This window comes from Anolis sagrei, chromosome Y (genome assembly GCF_037176765.1).
Source record: "Anolis sagrei isolate rAnoSag1 chromosome Y, rAnoSag1.mat, whole genome shotgun sequence".
NCBI classification, from domain to species: domain Eukaryota; kingdom Metazoa; phylum Chordata; class Lepidosauria; order Squamata; family Dactyloidae; genus Anolis; species Anolis sagrei.
In genome coordinates, this window is record NC_090035.1 from 5697329 (window position 1) to 5721342 (window position 24014).

The window sequence follows — 24014 nt, forward strand, 5'->3', positions numbered from 1 at the left end:
CTGAGCTGCTGAACTTGCTGACCAAAATATTTTGCAGTTCGAATCAGGGGAGAGGGGTGAGCTCCTGCTGTTAGCCCCAGCGTCTGTCAACCTAGCAGTTCGAAAACATGCTGACCAAAATATTTTGCAGTTCAAATCAGGGGAGAGGGGTGAGATCCTGCTGTTAGCCCCAGCGTCTGTCAACCTAGCAGTTCGAAAACATGCTGACCAAAATATTTTGCAGTTCAAATCAGGGTTGAGGGGTGAGCTCCTGCTGTTAGCCCCAGCATCTGTCAACCTAGCAGTTCGAAAACATGCTGACCAAAATATTTTGCAGTTCAAATCAGGGGATAGGGGTGAGATCCTGCTGTTAGCCCCAGCGTCTGTCAACCTAGCAGTTCGAAAACATGCTGACCAAAATATTTTGCAGTTCAAATCAGGGGAGAGGGGTGAGCTCCTGCTGTTAGCCCCAGCGTCTGTCAACCTAGCAGTTCGAAAACATGCTGACCAAAATATTTTGCAGTTCAAATCAGGGGAGAGGGGTGAGGTCCTGCTGTTAGCCCCAGCATCTGTCAACCTAGCAGTTCGAAAACATGCTGACCAAAATATTTTGCAGTTCAAATCAGGGGAGAGGGGTGAGCTCCTGCTGTTAGCCCCAGCGTCTGTCAACCTAGCAGTTCGAAAACATGCTGACCAAAATATTTTGCAGTTCAAATCAGGGGAGAGGGGTGAGATCCTACTGTTAGCCCCAGCGTCTGTCAACCTAGCAGTTCGAAAACATGCTGACCAAAATATTTTGCAGTTCAAATCAGGGGAGAGGGGTGAGCTCCTGCTGTTAGCCCCAGCGTCTGTCAACCTAGCAGTTTGAAAACATGCAAATGTGGGTAGATCAATAGGTAACACTCCGGTGGGAAGGTAACAGTCATGCCAGCCATATGACCTTGGAGGTGTCTATGGACAACGCCGGCTCTTTGGCACCAACTGACTGAAGAGTTGGACACCACTAGATTTAATGCCAGGGGAAAACCTTTACCTTTTTATTATTTCAAAGGTTGGATTGCCATCTGTTAGGGATGCTTTGATTGTGCTTTTTCCTGCAAGGCAGAAGTAGGTTGGACTGAGTGACCCCTGTGGTTGTGCCTGTTGTTATTATTATTATTATTATTATTATTATGACACAAAAACAGAGTATGTCACAGCAAACGAGATCTATATGCTGGATTTCTTTATTACAAAATCACAAGTCGAACACTTCCCAAGCTTCTAGGACTGTGTGATGTGTTTCCGAATGATGCGCGCAGATCCAAATAAGGTTGCGTTTTGCAGTTGACAGGTCATGATTTTATCATTTTTTTATTATTGTTGTTGTTATTGCAAAAGCTGGATGGCCATCTGTTGTGGTTGCTTTGACTGTGCTTTTCTTGCAAGGCAGTAGCAGGTTGGATGGGATGGTCCCTAGGGTTGCTCCTATTATTGCAGACTGTAAGGTCGGCAGTTTGAATCCAGAGAGCGGAGTGAGCTTCCGCTGTCAGCCCCAGCTTCTGCCAACCTAGCAGTTCGAAAACATGCAAATGTGAGTAGATCAATAGGTACTGCTTTATTGGGAAGGTAACGGCACTGTCCCCGGTGGCGCAGTGGATTAAACCGCTGAGCTGCTGAGCTTGTTGACCAAAAGGTCGCAGGTTCGATTCCGGAGAGTGCCGTGAGCTTCCGCTGTCAGCCCTAGCTTCTGCCAACTTAGCAGTTCGAAAACTTGCAAATGTGAGTAGATCAATAGCTACTGCTTTATTGGGAAGGTAATGGCACTGCCCCTGGTGGCGCAGTGAATTAAAGCGCTGAGCTGCTGAGCTTGTTGACCGAAAGGTCGCAGGTTCGATTCTGGGGAGCAGCATGAGCTTCCGCTGTCAGCCCTAGCTTCTGCCAACCTAGCAGTTCGAAAGCATGCAAATGTGAGTAGATCAATAGCTACTGCTTTATTGGGAAGGTAATGGCACTGCCCCCGGTGGCGCAGTGGATTAAAGCGCTGAGCTGCTGAGCTTGTTGACCGAAAGGTCACAGGTTCGATTCCAGGGAGCAGCGTGAGCTTCCGCTGTCAGCCCTAACTTCTGCCAACCTAGCAGTTCGAAAACATGCAAATGTGAGTAGATCAATAGGTACCGCTCCAGCGGGAAGGTAACTCTGCTCCATGCAGTCATGCCGGCCACATGACCTTGGAGGTGTCTATGGACAATGCTGGCTCTTCAGCTTAGAAATGGAGATGACCGAAAGGTCGCAGGTTCGATTCTGGGGAGCGGCCTGAGCTTCCGCTGTCAGCCCCAGCTTCTGCCAACCTAGCAGTTCGAAAACATACAAATGTGAGTAGATCAATAGAAATCACTCCAGCGGGAAGGTAACGGCGCTCCATGCGGTCATGCTGGCCACATGACCTTGGAGGTGTCTACGGACAACGCTGGCTCTTCGGCTTAGAAATGGAGATGAACACCAACCCCCAGAGTCAGACACAACTGGACTTCACGTCAGGGGACAACCTTTACCTTTACCTAAAGGCACTCCATGCAGTTATGCCGGCCACATGACCTTGAAGGTGTCTATGGACAACGCCGGCTCTTTGGCTTAGAAATGGAGATGAGCACCACACCCCAGAGTCCGACATGACTGGACTTAATGTCAGGGGACAACCTTTACCTTTACCTAAAGGCACTCCATGCAGTTATGCCAGCCACATGACCTTGGAGGTGTCTATGGACAATGCTGGCTCTTCGGCTTAGAAATGGAGATGAGCACCAACCCCCAGACATTAAGACTAGACTTAATGTCAGGGGAAACCTTTACCTTTTTATTATTTCCCAAAAACTTCCTCCATCCATCCGCCACTGACCTGACCCATCTGTCAAAATGTACAATGCAATGTGGCCCCTGTGCCCAAAGGTTTTTTGGGGCTCCACGAGAAACGTTTCCTTCAAAACGCGTTCCATGGTTTTGAAAGTTTGAGAACTTCTGGAATCGGGCATCTGTCGTATTGCACTGGCCAACACACATTTTGACGTCTCAAAGGCTAGCCCTCTGACTCGGTACATTTGACCTTCTGGTTCAAAGAATGGCACCACTTTCTGAGTCAGTGCCCCATCTTGGGTGGCAACCAGAGTAATTTTCAACAGTAAGCAAACAGTATTTTGCCCCCCCCCCCCAACCAATCTTTGATATATATTTTCTGTTTGTCGTGTGAGTTCTATGTGCCATATTTGGTTCAATTCCATCATTGGTGGAGTTCAGAATGCTCTTTGATTGTAGGTGAACTATACATCCCAGTAACTACACTTGCCGCACTTGCTCCCTTGCTTGACCCGCTTTGAGTCCAGAAGCGTGCCTGAAGACCCCGGCGTGCACACCAAAAGTCACCTCTTCTCCTGACTTTCTCCTCAGCCATTGGGACCGAGAGAGAGAGAGAGAGAGAGGTGGAGATGCCCACCTTTCCTGAAGGTAGGCACAAAAACAAAGGAGGGAGCGGAGGTGGGAGATACCTCCAGCCGGAGGGGCTCTCTCTCTCTCTCTCTCTCTCTCTCTTTCATAGAATCATAGAATCAAAGAGTTGGAAGAGACCTCCTGGGCCATCCAGTCCAACCCCCTGCCAAGAAGCAGGAATATGGCATTCAAATCACCCCTGACAGATGGCCATCCAGCCTCTGTTTAAAAGCTTCCAAAGAAGGAGCCTCCACCACACTCCAGAGAGTTCCACTGCTGAACGGCTCTCACAGTCAGGAAGTTCTTCCTCATGTTCAGATGGAATCTCCTCTCTTGTAGTTTGAAGCCATTGTTCCCTTGCGTCCTAGTCTCCAGGGAAGCAGAAAACAAGCTTGCTCCCTCCTCCTCCCTGTGGCTTCCTCTCACATATTTATACATGGCTATCATATCCCCTCTCAGCCTTCTCTTCTTCAGGCTAAACATGCCCAGCTCCTTTAGCCGCTCCTCATAGGGCTTGTTCTCCAGACCTTTTATCATTTTAGTCGCTCTCCTCTGGACACATTCCAGCTTGTCAATATCTCTCTTGAATTGTGGTGCCCAGAATTGGACACAATATTCCAGGTGTGGTCTAACCAAAGCAGAATAGAGGGGTAGCATGACTTCCCTAGATCTAGACACTATGCTCCTATTGATGCAGGCCAAAATCCCATTGGCTTTTTTTTGGTCCCAATGGCTGATGAGAAAGTCAGGAAAAGAGGCAACTTTTGGTGCACACGCTGGGGTCTTCAGACACGCCTCCGGACTCAGGAGAGGAGAGGAGGAGGAGAGGAGGCGGGTGGACTGCTGGGGGATCGGGAAAGGGAGCCGGTCATGGGGAAGGAATCGAACGCGGAGAACAATTGAGCGCCGGCTCTGCTCACGCACCCGGTGGCCGGGTGGAGCAGGAATGAGAGGGGCTATGGGCCCGGCCCCTTTGTGAAGAGGATCGCCTGGCAGCGAGGCAAGAAAGCCGAGGCTCCCCCGGACTGCTAGGGCTGTTGTGAGCTGAGGGGTCACTCCTCAAGTGGTGGTTGAGGGGCATTTACAGGGGTGCCTTTGCACCCCTGGCAAAAAAAAAAGTGTTCTGCAACCACTTACTTCGCGTAATGGACGAGCCGCCCCTGGTGGCAACTGATCCTGGGTCGGACCCCTTGGCAACTGAATCCCTCTCAGAAGGCTGAGAGGAGATATGATAGCCATGTATAAATATGTGAGAGGAAGCCACAGGGAGGAGGGAGCAAGCTTGTTTTCTGCTTCCTTGGAGACTAGGACGCGGAACAATGGCTTCAAACTTCAAGAGAGGAGATTCCATCTGAACATTAGGAAGAACTTCCTGACTGTGAGAGCCGTTCAGCAGTGGAACTCTCTGCCCCGGAGTGTGGTGGAGGCTCCTTCTTTGGAAGCTTTTAAGCAGAGGCTGGATGGCCATTTGTCAGGGGTGATTTGAATGCAATATTCCTGCTTCTTGGCAGGGGGTTGGACTGGATGGCCCATGAGGTCTCTTCCAACTCTTTGATTCTATGATTCTACGATTCTATGATTCTATTGCATGTGCCCCTCTCTTTGGGGACCTTTGAAGCCACATACCCGCAAGAGGCGCACCAGTTGAGCCAAAAAAGCCTGCAATCCATTGCCTCGGAGAGCTCCGTTCTGTTTGTCTTTCTTTTTTTCTTAATCCCGAGGCATGTAAACAGTTTGAGCGCATGAACCCTTCCCTCCCCTTCTCCAGTCACCTCTTCAAAAATTTTCCCAGCATAAGAAGGATAGGGAAAAAAAATCCCAGAAGAAATGTATTTGAGAACTCAGAGGCTGTTCCTCACCAAATAAGGCAGGTTGCATCTTAGGATCCAAACTGGACCCTTTCTGCAGCAGTTGTTTTTCCCCTCCTGGTTAGTACAATTTGCAGCTATTTTCCAAATGGAAAGGTGGCCTTTCTTCTTCCTCTCGTCGTTCCCTGCAGAGGAAGAAAAATCATCCTCGGAGCAGATGGGAGTTGATCGCACTCCACTGGGAAGGCGTGAGTTTGTTTTTTTTCTCAATTTTTGAATGTTGTATCTATATTTACATCAATACTTTAAGAAACAGAGTATTCCTCAAGTGGAAGTGTTCTCTGCTCCAGAAAATGGGAGTCAAAGGTATGAGAGCCATCCTGATGGCCTATGATTGTAGTTGGGTAGAATGGAGCAGATCAGTTTGTAGGTGAAATGGAAATAATAATAATAATAATAATAATAATAATAATAATAAGAAGAAGAAGAAGAAGAAGAAGAAGACTCTAGCACAAAACAGTAAAGGTGGTCCCAGTGGTGATTGGCACACTGGGTGCAGTGCCTAAAGACCTTGGCCTGCACTAAAACACAATCAGTGCTGACAAAATTACCATCTGCCGGCTGGAAAAGGCCACCTTACTGGGATTTGCATGCATCCAATTCAGCAGCCAGTAGAGTGACTGCTGTGGACTCATCCTGTTGTGTTTCAAATAATAATAATAATAATAATAATAATTATTATTATTATTATTATTATTATTATTATTATTATTATTTGATACACAACAAGATTACTCACTACCTCTGAGGATGCTTGCCATAGATGCAGGTGAAACGTCAGGGGAAAATGCCTCTAGAACATGGCCCTATAGCCTGAAAAAACCCACAAGAACCTAGTGATTCCAGCCATGAAAGCCTTCGACAATACACAACAAGATTAGTTTGCTTGCCATAGATGCAGGCGAAACGTCAGGAAAGGATGCCTCTAGGACATGGCCATATAAAACCTCCAACAACCCAGTGATTCCGGCCATGGAAGCCTTCAACAATGCATGAAGATCCAGCTGGCAGATGGTAATCTTATTTACTTTGCTTATATACCGCTGTATCTCAAGCCCGAAGGCGACTCATTCTTGTCAGCGCTGATTGTGTTTAAGTGCAGGCCAAGGTCTTTAGGCACTGCACCCAGTGTGCCGATCACCACTGGGATCACCTTTACTGGTTTGTGCCAGAGTCTTTACAGTTCGATCTTTAAATTCTCATATTGTGTCTATTTTTCCAGTTGTTTCTCTTTAATCCTGCTGTCGCTTGGGATTGCAACATTGACGATCTATTCTTGTTTTTTTCCCACAATCGTGAGGTCAGGAGTCTTGTGCTCCAAAACTCTGTCAGTCTGAATTCAGAAGTCCCAGAGTAGTTTGAGGTATTCATTTTCTGTAACTTTTTCCGGACTGTGATCCCACCAGTTCTTTGCCGCAGGCATATGGTGTTTGTGACACAAGTTCCAATGAATCATCTGAGCAACGGTGTTGTGCCTCTGCTTGTAGTCTGTCTGCGCGATCCTCTTGCAGCAGCTGAGGATGCGATCCATTGTTTCATCTGCTTCCTCACAGAGTCTACACTTGGGATCTTCAACTTTTTAGTTCTGCCTTGGATGGCATTGGTTTTCATAGCTTGTTCTTGGGCTGCCAGAATCAGGCCCTCCTTTTTCTCCTTTTTCTCCTTTTTCAAAGGAGCCACAGCCATGTTTTTTCCTTGTCAATTTGGCTCTCAATTTTTTCCAGGAACTGTCCATGTAGGATCTGATAGGTGTGTAGATATGAGAAACTGTGGATATTAATAGTAATAATATACTTTATATATATACCACCCTATCTCCCCGAGGGCACTCAGGGCCAGTTACAGTATGCTTATATGCCAAACATTCAATGCCGTTATCCCTACTTCCCTTCTTTTCTTTCATTCTTGTCTCATCGTAGCCCTCTTCCTCCCTCTCCTCCTTCTCTCTTTCCCTCCCCTTCTTCCTTCATTTCTTCCTCCTCCTTCCTCTTCTTTCGTCGCCTCTTCTTCTTCCTTGACCTTTTCCATTCCTTGTCCTTCCTCCTCCCTTTACTCTCTTTCTCCATCCTCTTTTCCATTCCTTGTCCTCTGTTTCTCCCTTCTCCCTTTAGATCACCTTCTCCATCCTCTTTTTCCTTTCCTTGTCCTCTACTTCTTCCTTTAGCTCTCTTTCTCCATCCTCTTTTCCTTTCCTTGTCCTCTGCTTCTCCCTTCTCCCTTTAGCTCTCCCTCTCCATCCTCTTTTCCATTCCTTGTCCTCTACTTCCTTTAGTTCTCCCATTCCATCCTGTTTTCCATTCCTTGTTCTTCCTTCTCCCTTTAGCTCTCCATCCTTTTTCCATTCCTTGTCCTCTGCTTCTTCTTCCTTTAGCTCTCCTTCTCCATCCTCTTTTCCTTTCCTTGTCCTCTACTTCTTTCTTTAGCTCTCCCATTCCATCCTCTTTTCCATTCCTTGTCCTTCCTCTTCCCTTTAGCTCTCCTTCTCCACCCTCTTTTCCTTTCCTTGTCCTCTACTTCTTCCTTTAGCTCTTCCATTCCATCCTCTTTTCCATTCCTTGTCCTTCTTCCTTTAGCTCTCCTTCTCCATCCTTTTTTCCATTCCTTGTCCTTCCTTCTCCCTGTAGCTCTCCATCCTCTTTCCATTCCTTGTCCTCTGCTTCTTCCTTCTCCCTTTAGCTCTCCTTCTCCATCCTTTTTTCCTTTCCTTGTCCTCTACTTCTTCCTTTAGCTCTCTTTCTCCATCCTCTTTTCCATTCCTTGTCCTCTGCTTCTTCCTTCTCGCTTTAGATCACCTTCTCCATCCTTTTTTCCATTCCTTGTCTTTCCTCTTCCCTTTAGCTCTCCCTCGCCATCCTCTTTCCATTCCTTGTCCTCTACTTCTTCCTTTTCCCCTTAGCTCTCCTTCTTCATCATCTTTTCCATTCCTTGTCCTCTGCTTCTTCCTTTAGCTCTTCCATTCCATCATCTTTTCCTTTCCTTGTCCTCTACTTCTTCCTTTAGCTCTCCCTCTCCATCCTCTTTTCCATTCCTTGTCTTCTGATTCTTCCTTTTCCCCTTAGCTCTCCTTCTCCATCATTTTTTCCATTCCTTGTCCTCTACTTCTTCTTTTAGCTCTCCTCCATCCTCTTTTCCTTTCCTTGTCCTTCCTCTTCCCTTTAGCTCTCCATCTCCATCCTCTTTCCTTGTCTTTCCTCTTACTTTTAGCTCTCCCTCGCCATCCTCTTTTCCATCCCTTGTCCTTCCTCCTCCCTTTATTTCTCCTTCTCCATCCTCTTTTCCACCCCTTGTCCTTCCTCTTCCCTTTAGCTCTTCCTCTCCATCCTCTTTTCCATTCCTTGTCCTTTTTCTTTCCCCTTAGCTCTCCCTGTCCATCCTCTTTTCCATTCCTTGTCCTTCCTCTTCCCTTTAGCTCTCCCTCTCCATCCTCTTTTCCATCCCTTGTGTTCTGTCTTCCCTTTAGCTCTCCTTTTCCATCCTCTTTTCCATTCCTTGTCCTCTGCTTCTTCTTTTAGCTCTCCTTCTCCATCCTCTTTTCCACCCCTTGTCCTTCCTCTTCCCTTTAGCTCTCCCTCTCCATCCTCTTTTCCCCCTCCTTGTCCCTTCTTCCTCCATGAAATTGTCCCAATTATTTTCAGGTGAGTCCCTGCTTTTGGTGCCCACCTGCCTTAGACCTTCCACTTCTACCTGCCGAGAGCATCCCTAACTTTCTCTCCCCTAACTGCTCAGCCAGCCTTCCCATCGCATGCATGCATCCGCAGCACAGAAGACAGATTTACGATGGAGGGGCGTTCCACCTTGGGCAGCGGGGGAAAAGCACTGGAGGACCAACCACTCACTTATGGGGCAGGGAGAGCTTTGGGGCCCCTGTGTCTCTGCCTGTGAGATGCTCTAGCGTTCGTCTCCCTGGCAGCCTCCCTCTCTCCTTCATTTTTCCAAGAGATAGTGTGGCGGAGGTAATTATTTCTTGCCTCTGCAGCCAGCGAATGAGCGTTGTCGTCCTGGCTCACTGCAGTCTGCAAGTCCCGCCAGCCGGTCGGCGCATTGGCAGGTGCCCTTAGCAATTGCCCGGGACATTCTGCAGACCCTCCTCCACTTGATGGTAAGGAAGGACTTCATCCCATCCATCCTTGGGGGGCTGACACATCTCCATTATTCTCTGAGCCGGCTTCTCGCTTTGCGGTTTGACATCTCTGCTTTGGTTTCAGCTCGTGGGTGGGTCACAGCTTTTTTGGGAGAGAGGCTCTCCTGTTTTGTTCAGTGTGTCACAAGAGATGGATTTGGGGAGGATTTGCAGGGGGATTTTGCAGAGGAGACTCCAAGGATGCTGACATTGTGGAAGGAAGGACAGAAGGCCATGTCGGCATGGGAGACAAACGCCATTGCACTTTTTTCCCCCACATTCGGGTACCCGACTGAAATAGACTTCCCTTTTTCTCCATATCTTTGCATTGCATAGTTTGAACAGAGAGAGGAGGGGAGGGAAAGCACTGCCTGCATTTGATGGGCGTGGGTTATTCCTCCTCATTTCTCCCGCCAGCCACTTCCCAATTTAGCTTGTCTGTTTCCAAAGGCATCGCTCTTGGTTTCCTAGGCTGTCTTCAAGTTGGGTGGTTGAGCCTCGAAGTTGCTTCAGTTTGATTTCAGGACAACTGCATTTTGGGAAGGTGGTGTAATGCAGGATGGTGTGCAATACATCAGTCATAAGGCTGATCAGGGGGTGGGATTACAGCCTATGTTGGATGGGGTCACACTCCCCTTGAAGACACAGGTTCGCAGTTTGGGGGTAATCCTGGACTCATTGCTGACCCTGGAATCCCAGGTGTTGGTGGTGGCCAGCAGCTCCTTCATAGAATCATAGAATCAAAGAGTTGGAAGAGACCTCATGGGCCATCCAGTCCAACCCCATTCTGCCAAGAAGCAGGAATATTGCATTCAAATCACCCCTGACAGATGGCCATCCAGCCTCTGTTTAGAATCATAGAATCATAGAATCAAAGAGTTGGAAGAGACCTCATGGGCCATCCAGTGCAACCCCATTCTGCTAAGAAGCAGGAATATTGCATTCAAATCACCCCTGACAGATGACCATCCAGCCTCTGTTTAAAAGCCTCCAAAGAAGGAGCCTCCACCATACTCCAGGCAGAGAGTTCCACTGCTGAACGGCTCTCACAGTCAGGAAGTTCTTCCTCATGTTCAGATGGAATCTCCTTTTTTGTAGTTTAAAGCCATTGTTCCGTTGTGTCCTAGTCTCCAGGGAAGCAGAAAACAAGCTTGCCCCCTCCTCCCTTTGGCTTCCTCTCACATATTTATACATAGAATCATAGAATCATAGAATCAAAGAGTTGGAAGAGACCTCATGGGCCATCCAGTCCAACCCCCTGCCAAGAAGCAGGAATATTGCATTCAAATCACCCCTGACAAATGGCCATCCAGCCTCTGTTTAAAAGCTTCCAAAGAAGGAGCCTCCACCACTCTCCGGGGCAGAGAGTTCCACTGCTGAACGGCTCTCACAGTCAGGAAGTTCTTCCTAATGTTCAGATGGAATCTCCTCTCTTGTAGTTTGAAGCCATTGTTCCATTGCATCCTAGTCTCCAGGGAAGCACTGGTTTCGGGCTTTTTGGTTAATGACCAGCACTTTGTATTTAGCCCGGAAGCAGACCAGCAAACAGTGGAGCTGTTGCACCATGGGTGTCGTCCTCTCATGGTACGGTGGTCCAGTTAACAAAGTTAGCCATCTAGCCGCCGAATTGCTGCTTCCGAACTGTTTTCAAAGGCAGCCCCATGTAGATAGCATTGCAGTAGTCCAGATGGGATGTGACTAAGGCGTGAACTACTATAGCCAAGTCTGGCACCTCAAGGTATGAGTGCAACTGGCGCACAAGTTTCAACTAATCTTGACAGTTTAGAGGAATGGGCCAAAACTAACAAAATGAAGTTCAACAGTGACAAATGCAAGATACTCCACTTAGGCTGAAAAAACGAAATGCAAAATGGGGGACGATACTTGGCTCGAGAGCAGTACGTGTGAAAAAGATCTTGGAGTCCTCGTGGACAACAAGTTAAACATGAGCCAACAATGTGATGTGGCGGCAAAAAAAGCCAATGGGATTTTGGCCTGTATCAAGAGGAGCCTAGTGTCTAGATCTAGGGAAGTCATGCTCCCCATGCTCTATTCCGCTTTGGTTAGACCACACCTGGAATATTGTGTCCAATTCTGGGCACCACAATTCAAGAGAGATATTGACAAGCTGGAATGTGTCCAGAGGAAGGCGACTGAAATGATGAAGGGTCTGGAGAACAAGCCCTATGAGGAGTGGCTTAAGGAGCTGGGCATGTTTAGCCTGAAGAAGAGAAGGCTGAGAGGAGATATGATAGCCATGTATAAATATGTGAGAGGAAGCCACAGGGAGGAGGAGGGAGCAAGCTTGTTTTCTGCTTCCTTGGAGACTAGGACACAATGGAACAATGGCTTCAAACTACAAGAAAGGAGATTCCATCTGAACGTGAGGAAGAACTTCCTGACTGTGAGAGCCGTTCAGCAGTGGAACTCTCTGCCCCGGAGTGTGGTGGAGGCTCCTTCTTTGGAAGCTTTTAAACAGAGGCTGGATGGCCATCTGTCAGGGGTGCATTGAATGCAATATTCCTGCTTCTTGGCAGAATGGGATTGGATGGCCTATGAGGTCTCTTCCAACTCTTTGATTCTATGATTCTATAATTTTGCAACTGTTATGAACCGTAATGTAAATATCCGATATGCAGGATGTATCTTCATTCACTGGAACAAATTTGGCACAAATACCTGGTGAGGTTTTTGATTTTGTCATTTGGGAGTTGTAGTTCTTGGGATTTATAGTTCACCTAAAATCAAAGAGCATTCTGAACTCCACCAGCGATGGAATTGAACCAGTCTTGGCATACAGAACGCCCATGACCAACAGAAAATACTGGAAGGGTTTGGTGGGCATTGACCTTGAGTGTTGGAGTTGTAGTTCACCTACATCCAGAGAGCACTGTGGACAATGATAGATCCGGACCAAACTTGGCACAAATATTCAATATGCCCAAATGTGAACACTGGTAGAGTTCGGGGAAAATAGATGTTGACATTTGGGAGTTGTAGTTGCTAGGATTTATAGTTCACCTACAATCACAGAGCTCCTTGAACCCCACCAGTGCTGCCATGGGCTGAGCACACCTCCCCACTGGCCCACTTGGAGTCGCAAAAATAGCACTCCCCTTGCCTGAGAGGCTGGCCAATTACTGCAGGAGCGTTTTGGTGGGAGGATTCGCCATCTGTTTCCAAAAAGGAAGAGAAGGGCAGGCGGAGAGATCTTCTGCCTTCTCTGCCAAAGGGGTTCCTAAGACCATCAGAAATATGTGCTTTCTAATAGTCTTTGATGACCCCTCTGAAACCCCCCTTGCGACCCCCTAGGGATTCCAACCCATAGGGTGAGAAACCATGAAACCATGAAAACGAACAAAATCTTGCTCCCAATTTTTTTTTAAAAAAACTCTAAAATCAGGGCAGTAAATAAAGAGAAACATCCCAAAAATGGGAATCCCAGACAAGAATCAGTCAGAGTCACCTCCCGACAAAGAATTTCCCCAGGCAGCAACCAGCCAAGCTTTGAAGCTACAAGGCCATTAAATGCTAATCAAGGTGGCTTATTGCGACATTCCCATTTGCCTCTTAATAGACGACAGTCTTTTCCCCCTCCTTGGACATTCCACAGATATATAAACACCACTTGCCCAGTTTCCAACAGACTTCACAACCTCTGACGATGCCTGTCCTAGATGTGGGCGAAACGTCAGGAGAGAATGCTTCTGGAACATGGCCATTCCGCCTGGTAACCTAGTGATTCTGACCACAAAAGCCTTCAACAACACTTTATAGAAGACTGTTTGTCAAAAACATTTGGGTGGAATAATCTAAGTCTATTGCCTGCCATAGATGTGGGTGAAACATCAGGAGAGAATGCTTCTGGAACATGGCCATTCCGCCTGGTAACCTAGTGATTCTGACCACAAAAGCCTTCAACAACACTTTTTAGAAGACTGTTTGTCAAAAACATTTGGGTGGAATAATCTAAGTCTATTTACCTTTTGCCTGCCATAGATGTGGGCGAAACATCAGGAGAGAATGCTTCTGGATCATGGCCATTCCGCCTGGTAAACTCACAGCAACCTAGTGATTCCGACCACGAAAGATTTCAACACTTTATAGAAGACTGTTTGTCAAAAACATTTGGGTGGAATAATCTAAGTCTATTTACCTTTCGCCTGCCATAGATGTGGGTGAAACATCAGGAGAGAATGCTTTTGGAACATGGCCATTCCGCCTGGTAAACTCACAGCAATCTAGCGATTCCGACCACGAAAGCCTTCAACAACACTTTATAGAAGGCTGTTGTCAAAAATATTTGGGTGGAATAATCTAAGTCTATTTACCCTTTGCCTGCCATAGATGTGGGTTTATTTGTCGTGTCAGAACAACCAGTCAAATTATATTACATTTCTAACAGAAACAAAGCAAACAAGCAGATTACAGAATTTGTGAGTATGAGAGTTGATTAAATGTCCTTTGACCAGTATCTGGCCACTTGGAGTGCCTCTGGTGTTGCTGCAAGGAGGTCCTCCATTGTGCATGTGGCAGGGCTCAGGGTGCATTGCAGCAGGTGGTCAGTGGTTTGCTCCTCTCCACATTCGCATGTCGAGGATTCCACTTTGTAGCCCCATTTCTTAAGGTTGGCTCTGCATCTCGTGGTGCCAGAGCGCAGTCTGTTCAGTGCCTTCCAGGTCGCCCAGTCCTCTGTGTGCCCAGGGGGGAGTCTCTCATTGGGTATCAGCCATTGGTTGAGGTTCTGGATTTGGGCCTGCCACTTTTGGACTCTCGCTTGCTGGGGTGTTCCAGCAAGTGTCTCTGTAGATCTAAGAAAACTATGTCTTGATTTAAGTCGTTGACGTGCTGGCTGATACCCAAACAGAGGATGAGCTGGAGATGTCACTACCTTGGTCCTTTCACTATTGGCTGCTACTTCCCGGCGGATGTCAGGTGGTGCAATACCGGCTAAGCAGTGTAATTTCTCCAGTGGTGTAGGGCGCAGACACCCCATGATAATGCGGCATGTCTCATTAAGAGCCACATCTACTGATTTAGTGTGGTGAGATGTGTTTGACACTGGGCATGCATACTCAGCAGCAGAGTAGCATAGCGCAAGGGCAGATGTCTTCACTGTGTCTGGTTGTGATCCCCAGGTTGTGCCAGTCAGCCTTCGTATGATGTTGTTTCTAGCGCCCACTTTTTGCTTGATGTTCAGGCAGTGCTTCTTGTAGGTCAGAGCACGGTCCAAAGTGACTCCCAGGTATGTGGGTGTGTTGCGATGCTCCAGTGGGATCCCTTCCCAGGTAATCCTCAGAGCTCGGGATGCTTGTCTGTTCTTAAGGTGAAAATCACATGTCTGTGTTTTAGATGGATTAGGGATCAGTTGGTTTTCCCTGTAATAGGCAGTAAGAGCACCTAGAGCTTCGGAGAGCTTCTGTTCAACCATCTCAAAGCTCCCTGCTTGAGTGGTGATGTCACGATCATCAGCATAGATGAAACTCTCTGTCCCTTCTGTCAATGGCTGGTCATTTGTGTAGATGTTGAACATGGATGGAGCGAGCACACTCCCCTGAGGCAGGCCGTTCTTCTGTTTCCGCCATCTGCTTCTCTGGCCCTGGACCTCAACAAAAAAGCTCCTGTTTTGTAGCAGGTTTCCTATGAGGCGGGTGAGGTGGTCGTCCTTTGTGATATTAGACATTTTTCTCAGGAGGAGGCAGCGGTTCACAGTATCATAGGCTGCTGACAAGTCTGCCTGGTAAACTCACAGCAACCTAGTGATTCCGACCACAAAAGCCTTCAACAACACTTTATAGAAGACTGTTTGTCAAAAACATTTGGGTGGAATAATCTAAGTCTATTTACCTTTTGCCTGCCATAGATGTGGGTGAAACATCAGGAGAGAATGCTTCTGGAACATGGCCATAGCAGCCCGGAAAACGCACAGCAACCCAAGTCTTTTATAAACCATGTATGTTTCCATATAGCGTACTATACAACAGTTGTATGTCCCATGTTGACCTTTATGGCATAACTTCAAAGGAGACATGACAATATTTTTCCAGTTTTGAGCCTATAACATTCTCGCTTCAATGATCCTGTATTGCAGTATTTTAGCGTATAGTCACAATTAGAACCCTGTTTGGTTTGTGAAACAATACTAAAATAATTGTGGAATTATTATTGTTTTGAATTGTTTTTTGCCATTGAAACCATTGTTGTTATATTATAACTTTAAAGGAGACATGACAATATTTTTCCAGTTTTGAGCCTATAACATTCTCGCTTCAATGATCCTGTATTGCAGTATGTTAGCGTGCATTGGTTTTGTAGCCCTAACAAAAAGATATGATGTTTTGATGCCTGGCATTCTGTTCCTTTTGTTCATCCTCTCAGGTATAAATGCTCAGGCCAGGAAGCTCCAGCGGAACCGCGCCAAAGGCACCATGACGCTTTTGACGGGATGCAAAGGCCACACCACGCCACCCGCCCTCCGCCGCACGGTCAGCGAGACCAGCCTCAGCCAGGCGGGCATGATGCAGGACAACGGGCAGGAAGAGCAGCAGCAGCAGCAGCTCAAGCGGCATTACTCCACGTTGCCGGAGACGTTGTGGTGCCTGGAAAGCAGCCGGGATGGGCCGCCCATCCCCGCGGATGACCAGAACGGCAACAACATGCGGCACTCCTTGTATCAGTCCCCACACCTCCTGCTTTTGCAGGGCTACAGCCAGCAACACGTATGTTGGGTCCTTTGTTCCTCTTGGCCTCGCTTGATCCAAGTCCCGTCTCTTTTTGAAGCAGTGTGGCTGTCAAATTGAGCTGGAGTGGAATGGCAGCCATTTTTAATAAGGGTTTACTGCACAAGAGAATGGGGCGGCCATTTTTAATAGAGCCTTAGTGTAAGCCTCTGTTAAAAAGTCTTGCTCTTTTGTGTATTTAGGTAGAAGAAAAACCACTGCAAACTCCTCTAGCATAATACCTTTTGCCATGACCAGATTCTGCTGCTGCTTGGCCAAATGTTGGGCCATATGGACATTTTGTTTGGTGCACCAAAAGAATCATAGAATCAAAGAGTTGGAAGAGACCTCCTGGGCCATCCAGTCCAACCCCATTTTGCTAAGAAGCAGGAATGTTGCATTCAAATCACCGCTGACAGATGGCGACTAAAATGATCAAGGGTCTGGAGAACAAACCCTATGAGGAGCGGCTTAAGGAGCTTGGCATGTTTAGCCTGAAGAAGAGAAGGTTGAGAGGAGATATGATAGCCATGTATAAATATGTGAGAGGAAGCCACAGGGAGGAGGGAGCAAGCTTGTTTTCTGCTTCCATGGAGACTAGGACGCGGAACAATGGCTTCAAACTACAAGAGAGGAGATTCCACCTGAACATGAAGAAGAACTTCCTGACTGGGAGAGCCGTTCAGCAGTGGAACTCTCTGCCCCGGAGTGTGGTGGAGGCTCCTTCTTTGGAAGCTTTTAAACAGGGGCTGGATGGCCATCCGTCAGGGGTGATTTGAATGCAATATTCCTGCTTCTTGGTAGAATGGGGTTGGACTGGATGGCCCATGAGGTCTCTTCCAACTCTTTGATTCGATGATTCTATAATCCAGCGGATATTGGCAATCTCTCATTCCTCTGCCTTTTCTAAATATATATATACACACACATACATATATATCTCAGGTATGACCACCCAGTCTTTGTAATATTAATTATTATTATTATTATTATTATTATTATTATTATTATTATTATTATTGGAGTAGCCCCACTGGCCATCCAGTCTTACCCTTGTCTGCCATACAGGAAAAGCAAAATCAAGGCACCCCCAACAGATGGTCACCCAGCTGTTGTAATAGTAATAATAGTAATAATAACAATAGTAATAATAATAATAATAATAATAATAATAATAATAATAGGAGCAACTCCAGAGACCATCCCCCTTATAGAATCATAGAATCAAAGAGTTGGAAGAGACCTCATGGGCCATCCAGTCCAACCCCATTCTGCCAAGAAGCAGGAATATTGCATTCAAATCACCCCTGACAGATGGCCATCCAGCCTCTGCTTAAAAGCCTCCAAAGAAGGAGCCTCCACCACACTCCGGGGCAGAGAGTTCCACTGCTGAACAGCTCTCACAATCAGGAAGTTCTTCCTCATGTTCATAATAATAATCTGTCAAGATCATTATGCCATGCAGGAAAGTCTCAGGCACTTTCCTTTTCCCTCTCAGTCGCTTAAGATGAGGGGGAATCCATAGCTAGATTTCACCGCTAGATTACCGCAGTATAGTTGGCTTGGGGCTGCCCTTGGAGACTCCTTATTGATAAAGATGTGAGATAGAGCTTTCTTGGTCTCTAAACCCATGTTCCCTTCTTGGTCTCTAAACCCATGAATCCTAAACTCTGGCCCTCAAGGTGTTTTGGACTTCAACTCCCACCATTCCGAACAGTCTCGGGCCCTTTCCTTTTCCCTCTCAGTCACTTAAAATGAGTGGGAATCCATAGCTAGATTTCAGTGCTAGATTACCGCAAGGCAGTTGGCTTGGGGCTGCCCTTGGAGACTCCTTATTGATAAAGATGTGAGATAGAGCTTTCTCGGTCTCTAAACCCATGATTCCCTTCTTGGTCTCTAAACCCATGATTCCCAAACTCTGGTCCTCAAGGTGTTTTGGACTTCAACTCCTACCATTCCGAACAGTCTCGGGCCCTTTCCTTTTCCCTCTGAGTCACTTAAAATGAGTGGGAATCCATAGCTAGATTTCAGTGCTAGATTACCGCAGTATAGTTGGCTTGGGGCTGCCCTTGGAGACTCCTTATTGATAAAGATGTGAGATAGAGCTTTCTCGGTCTCTAAACCCATGGTTCCCTTCTTGGTCTCTAAACCCATGAATCCTAAACTCTGGTCCTCAAGGTGTTTTGGACTTCAACTCCCACCATTCCGAACAGTCTCAGGCCCTTTCCTTTTCCCTCTCAGTCACTTAAAATTGTCGCAGCTATGGTGTTGCTGCTTTATAGTTGGGGTTGACTTCAATCATTCAAATCCTCTTCTCGGAAGCTGCGCCCCATTGAGAAGAATAATACAATCCACAGAAGACAAACTTTCTTCCAATAAAGTAAATGTTTATGCAATAGTCACAAATAAAAGATTCAGTCCATTGATCCCAATATTCCAGCAAACCTTCCTTGAGCTTTCACAGGAATCTATTCCTCTTCTTCTAGCTCTTGCTTTCTTCACAGTCTCACCAACAGCATTCTCTGCTCATGCTCTTCTCTACTCTTCTCTATTTCTTCTCAGTCTCTCAATTTGTAGTAGCTAAGCTCTCACAGGTGGCTTGACTGTTGCTGGCCGCACAATGACTGGACATGATTCCTGCAACCACTTATCCATTTTTCACTTAAGAAATGATCTAAATAACATTAAACTCTGACAAAAATGAGTGGGAATCCATAGCTAGATTTCAGTGCTAGATTACCGCAAGGCAGTTGGCTTGGGGCTGCCCTTGGAGACGCCTTATTGATAAAGATGTGAGATAGAGCTTTCTCGGTCTCTAAACCCATGGTTCCCTTCTCGGTCTCTAAACCCATGATTCCCAAACTCTGGTCCTCAAGGTGTTTTGGACTTCAACTCCCACCATTCCGAACAGTCTCAGGCCCTTTCCTTTTCCCTCTCAGTCACTTAAAATGAGTGGGAATCCATAGCTAGATTTCAGTGCTAGATTACTGCAAGGCAGTTGGCTTGGGGCTGCCCTTGGAGACTCCTTATTGATAAAGATGTGAGATAGAGCTTTCTCGGTCTCTAAACCCATGGTTCCCTTCTCGGTCTCTAAACCCATGAATCCTAAACTCTGGTCCTCAAGGTGTTTTGGACTTCAACTCCCACCATTCCGAACAGTCTCGGGCCCTTTCCTTTTCCCTCTCAGTCACTTAAAATGAGTGGGAATCCATAGCTAGATTTCAGTGCTAGATTACCGCAAGGCAGTTGGCTTGGGGCTGCCCTTGGAGACTCCTTATTGATAAAGATGTGAGATAGAGCTTTCTCGGTCTCTAAACCCATGGTTCCCTTCTTGGTCTCTAAACCCATGATTCCCAAACTCTGGTCCTCAAGGTGTTTTGGACTTCAACTCCCACCATTCCGAACAGTCTCGGGCCCTTTCCTTTTCCCTCTGAGTCACTTAAAATGAGTGGGAATCCATAGCTAGATTTCAGTGCTAGATTACCGCAGTATAGTTGGCTTGGGGCTGCCCTTGGAGACTCCTTATTGATAAAGATGTGAGATAGAGCTTTCTCGGTCTCTAAACCCATGGTTCCCTTCTTGGTCTCTAAACCCATGAATCCTAAACTCTGGTCCTCAAGGTGTTTTGGACTTCAACTCCCACCATTCCGAACAGTCTCAGGCCCTTTCCTTTTCCCTCTCAGTCACTTAAAATTGTCGCAGCTATGGTGTTGCTGCTTTATAGTTGGGGTTGACTTCAAGCATTCAAATCCTCTTCTCGGAAGCTGCGCCCCGTTGAGAAGAATAATACAATCCACAGAAGACAAACTTTCTTCCAATAAAGTAAATGTTTATGCAATAGTCACAAATAAAAGATTCAGTCCATTGATCCCAATATTCCAGCAAACCTTCCTTGAGCTTTTACAGGAATCTATTCCTTTTCTTCTAGCTCTTGCTTTCTTCACAGTCTCACCAACAGCATTCTCTGCTCATGCTCTTCTCTACTCTTCTCTATTTCTTCTCAGTCTCTCAATTTGTAGTAGCTAAGCTCTCACAGGTGGCTTGACTGTTGCTGGCCGCACAATGACTGGACATGATTCCTGCAACCACTTATCCATTTTTCACTTAAGAAATGATCTAAATAACATAAAACTCTGACAAAAATGAGTGGGAATCCATAGCTAGATTTCAGTGCTAGATTACCGCAAGGCAGTTGGCTTGGGGCTGCCCTTGGAGATGCCTTATTGATAAAGATGTGAGATAGAGCTTTCTCGGTCTGTAAACCCATGGTTCCCTTCTTGGTCTCTAAACCCATGAATCCCAAACTCTGGTCCTCAAGGTGTTTTGGACTTCAACTCCCACCATTCCGAACAGTCTTGGGCCCTTTCCTTTTCCCTCTCAGTCACTTAAAATGAGTGGGAATCCATAGCTAGATTTCAGTGCTAGATTACCGCAAGGCAGTTGGCTTGGGGCTGCGCTTGGAGACTCCTTATTGATAAAGATGTGAGATAGAGCTTTCTCGGTCTCTAAACCCATGGTTCCCTTCTCGGTCTCTAAACCCATGATTCCCAAACTCTGGTCCTCAAGGTGTTTTGGACTTCAACTCCCACCATTCCGAACAGTCTCAGGCCCTTTCCTTTTCCCTCTCAGTCACTTAAAATGAGTGGGAATCCATAGCTAGATTTCAGTGCTAGATTACTGCAAGGCAGTTGGCTTGGGGCTGCCCTTGGAGACGCCTTATTGATAAAGATGTGAGATAGAGCTTTCTCGGTCTCTAAACCCATGGTTCCCTTCTCGGTCTCTAAACCCATGATTCCCAAACTCTGGTCCTCAAGGTGTTTTGGACTTCAACTCCCACCATTCCGAACAGTCTCAGGCCCTTTCCTTTTCCCTCTCAGTCACTTAAAATGAGTGGGAATCCATAGCTAGATTTCAGTGCTAGATTACTGCAAGGCAGTTGGCTTGGGGCTGCCCTTGGAGACGCCTTATTGATAAAGATGTGAGATAGAGCTTTCTCGGTCTCTAAACCCATGGTTCCCTTCTCGGTCTCTAAACCCATGATTCCCAAACTCTGGTCCTCAAGGTGTTTTGGACTTCAACTCCCACCATTCCGAACAGTCTCAGGCCCTTTCCTTTTCCCTCTCAGTCACTTAAAATGAGTGGGAATCCATAGCTAGATTTCAGTGCTAGATTACCGCAAGGCAGTTGGCTTGGGGCTGCCCTTGGAGATGCCTTATTGATAAAGATGTGAGATAGAGCTTTCTCGGTCTGTAAACCCATGGTTCCCTTCTTGGTCTCTAAACCCATGAATCCCAAACTCTGGTCCTCAAGGTGTTTTGGACTTCAACTCCCACCATTCCGAACAGTCTTGGGCCCTTTCCTTTTCCCTCTCAGTCACTTAAAATGAGTGGGAATCCATAGCTAGATTTCAGTGCTAGATTACCGCAAGGCAGTTGGCTTGGGGCTGCGCTTGGAGACTCCTTATTGATAAAGATGTGAGATAGAGCTTTCTCGGTCTCTAAACCCATGGTTCCCTTCTCGGTCTCTAAACCCATGATTCCCAAACTCTGGTCCTCAAGGTGTTTTGGACTTCAACTCCCACCATTCCGAACAGTCTCAGGCCCTTTCCTTTTCCCTCTCAGTCACTTAAAATGAGTGGGAATCCATAGCTAGATTTCAGTGCTAGATTACTGCAAGGCAGTTGGCTTGGGGCTGCCCTTGGAGACGCCTTATTGATAAAGATGTGAGATAGAGCTTTCTCGGTCTCTAAACCCATGGTTCCCTTCTCGGTCTCTAAACCCATGATTCCCAAACTCTGGTCCTCAAGGTGTTTTGGACTTCAACTCCCACCATTCCGAACAGTCTCAGGCCCTTTCCTTTTCCCTCTCAGTCACTTAAAATGAGTGGGAATCCATAGCTAGATTTCAGTGCTAGATTACTGCAAGGCAGTTGGCTTGGGGCTGCCCTTGGAGACGCCTTATTGATAAAGATGTGAGATAGAGCTTTCTCGGTCTCTAAACCCATGGTTCCCTTCTCGGTCTCTAAACCCATGATTCCCAAACTCTGGTCCTCAAGGTGTTTTGGACTTCAACTCCCACCATTCCGAACAGTCTCAGGCCCTTTCCTTTTCCCTCTCAGTCACTTAAAATGAGTGGGAATCCATAGCTAGATTTCAGTGCTAGATTACTGCAAGGCAGTTGGCTTGGGGCTGCCCTTGGAGACTCCTTATTGATAAAGATGTGAGATAGAGCTTTCTCGGTCTCTAAACCCATGATTCCCAAACTCTGGTCCTCAAGGTGTTTTGGACTTCAACTCCCACCATTCCGAACAGTCTCGGGCCCTTTCCTTTTCCCTCTCAGTCACTTAAAATGAGTTGGAATCCATAGCTAGATTTCAGTGCTAGATTACCGCAAGGCAGTTGGCTTGGGGCTGCCCTTGGAGACTCCTTATTGATAAAGATGTGAGATAGAGCTTTCTCGGTCTCTAAACCCATGATTCCCAAACTCTGGTCCTCAAGGTGTTTTGGACTTCAACTCCCACCATTCCGAACAGTCTCGGGCCCTTTCCTTTTCCCTCTCAGTCACTTAAAATGAGTGGGAATCCATAGCTAGATTTCAGTGCTAGATTACCGCAAGGCAGTTGGCTTGGGGCTGCCCTTGGAGACTCCTTATTGATAAAGATGTGAGATAGAGCTTTCTCAGTCTCAAACCCAGGAGGAGGAAGGAGTAAATGGGAATGTAGATGCACGTCTCCAAGCTCTGCGTTATTGACTAGCTGTGCTGTCTTCTTGTTATGTGTGTAACCTTGCAGGACAGTTTGGTGTACATGCTGAACCGAGAGCAGCACACCGTCGGCCAAAGGACGCAAGCCAGCAAACCGAGCATTAGCCTCTCCGCTCCGGACATCCTTCCCCTCCACTGCACCATCCGCCGGGTGAAGACCTCCAGCCGATCTCGCCACCATCGCTCGGAAGAGAAGCTGGTCTTGGAGCCCATCCCTGGGGCCGCCGTCTCCATCAACTTCTCCGAGGTGGGCCGGACAGTCACGCTCCACCACGGAGACCTCATCTCCCTCGGCCTCTACTATTTGCTCCTCTACAAGGACCCCTTGAAAACCCAGCCGCTGCCGGCTCAGACTCTGATGCGCCTCCGAGCCGTGCGCCGGGCTTCCGAGCCGGAGCTGCCCTCTGGGTGCAAAATGTGCGGCAACCTCTTGAAAGACAAGGCGGGCCCTTCGTCCAAGAAGCAAGGGGCCCACCACCCGCAGGCCCCGTCGGGACGGAGAGGTGGGCGGAGGAAGCTGCAGCTGGAGTTCAACAAGGTCAACGAAGACGTGCTCCTCAAGAGGATCGTCAGCCTCATCGAGCCCACGGGAGATGACCACAAGCTGACGCCGGCGTTTCTCCTCTGCCTTTGCGTCCAGCACTCGGCCAACAACTTCAGGCCTGGGGAGTTCGGCCAGTTGCTCCTCAAGTCGGCCAAGATGATCCAGAGGACTGTATGGGTCAGTAGCAATTCGGGGTCAGAGTCTGGAGAACTTCCATTGTGGAGGACTATTATAAAACCCAGGATCTGGGGGTTGTGGTCCCCCAAGAGTACAGTATTTACTTGAATCTAATGCTCAGTTATCTTGCCAGACTTAGATTCTGGGGGTTGTAGTCCACCAAAAGTATTTACTTGAATCTAATGCTCAGTTATCTTGCCAGACTTAGATTCTGGGGGTTGTAGTCCACCAAAAGTATTTACTTGAATCTAATGCTCAGTTATCTTGCCAGACTTAGATTCTGGGGGTTGTAGTCCACCAAAAGTATTTACTCGAATCTAATGCTCAGTTATCTTGCCAGACTTAGATTCTGGGGGTTGTAGTCCACCAAAAGTATTTACTCGA

General features: G+C 47.1%; 1 protein-coding gene across 2 annotated transcripts in view; it reads left to right on the plus strand.

Annotated features, from left to right (window-relative positions):
• Window positions 1-24014, plus strand: part of LOC132782177 (ras-associating and dilute domain-containing protein) — a 152203-nt gene that overhangs the window by 49666 nt on the left and 78523 nt on the right. The window contains exons 1-3 of one of the 2 annotated variants that reach the window (XM_060786903.2): window positions 9169-9408; window positions 15808-16148; window positions 22938-23630. In XM_060786903.2, the coding sequence (XP_060642886.2) occupies window positions 15858-16148; window positions 22938-23630 (984 nt within the window). In that variant the 5' untranslated portion in view covers window positions 9169-9408; window positions 15808-15857. Of the gene's footprint in view, window positions 1-9168; window positions 9409-15807; window positions 16149-22937; window positions 23631-24014 lie in introns of those variants that run through there. The other variant, XM_060786901.2, reaches the window with a different exon arrangement.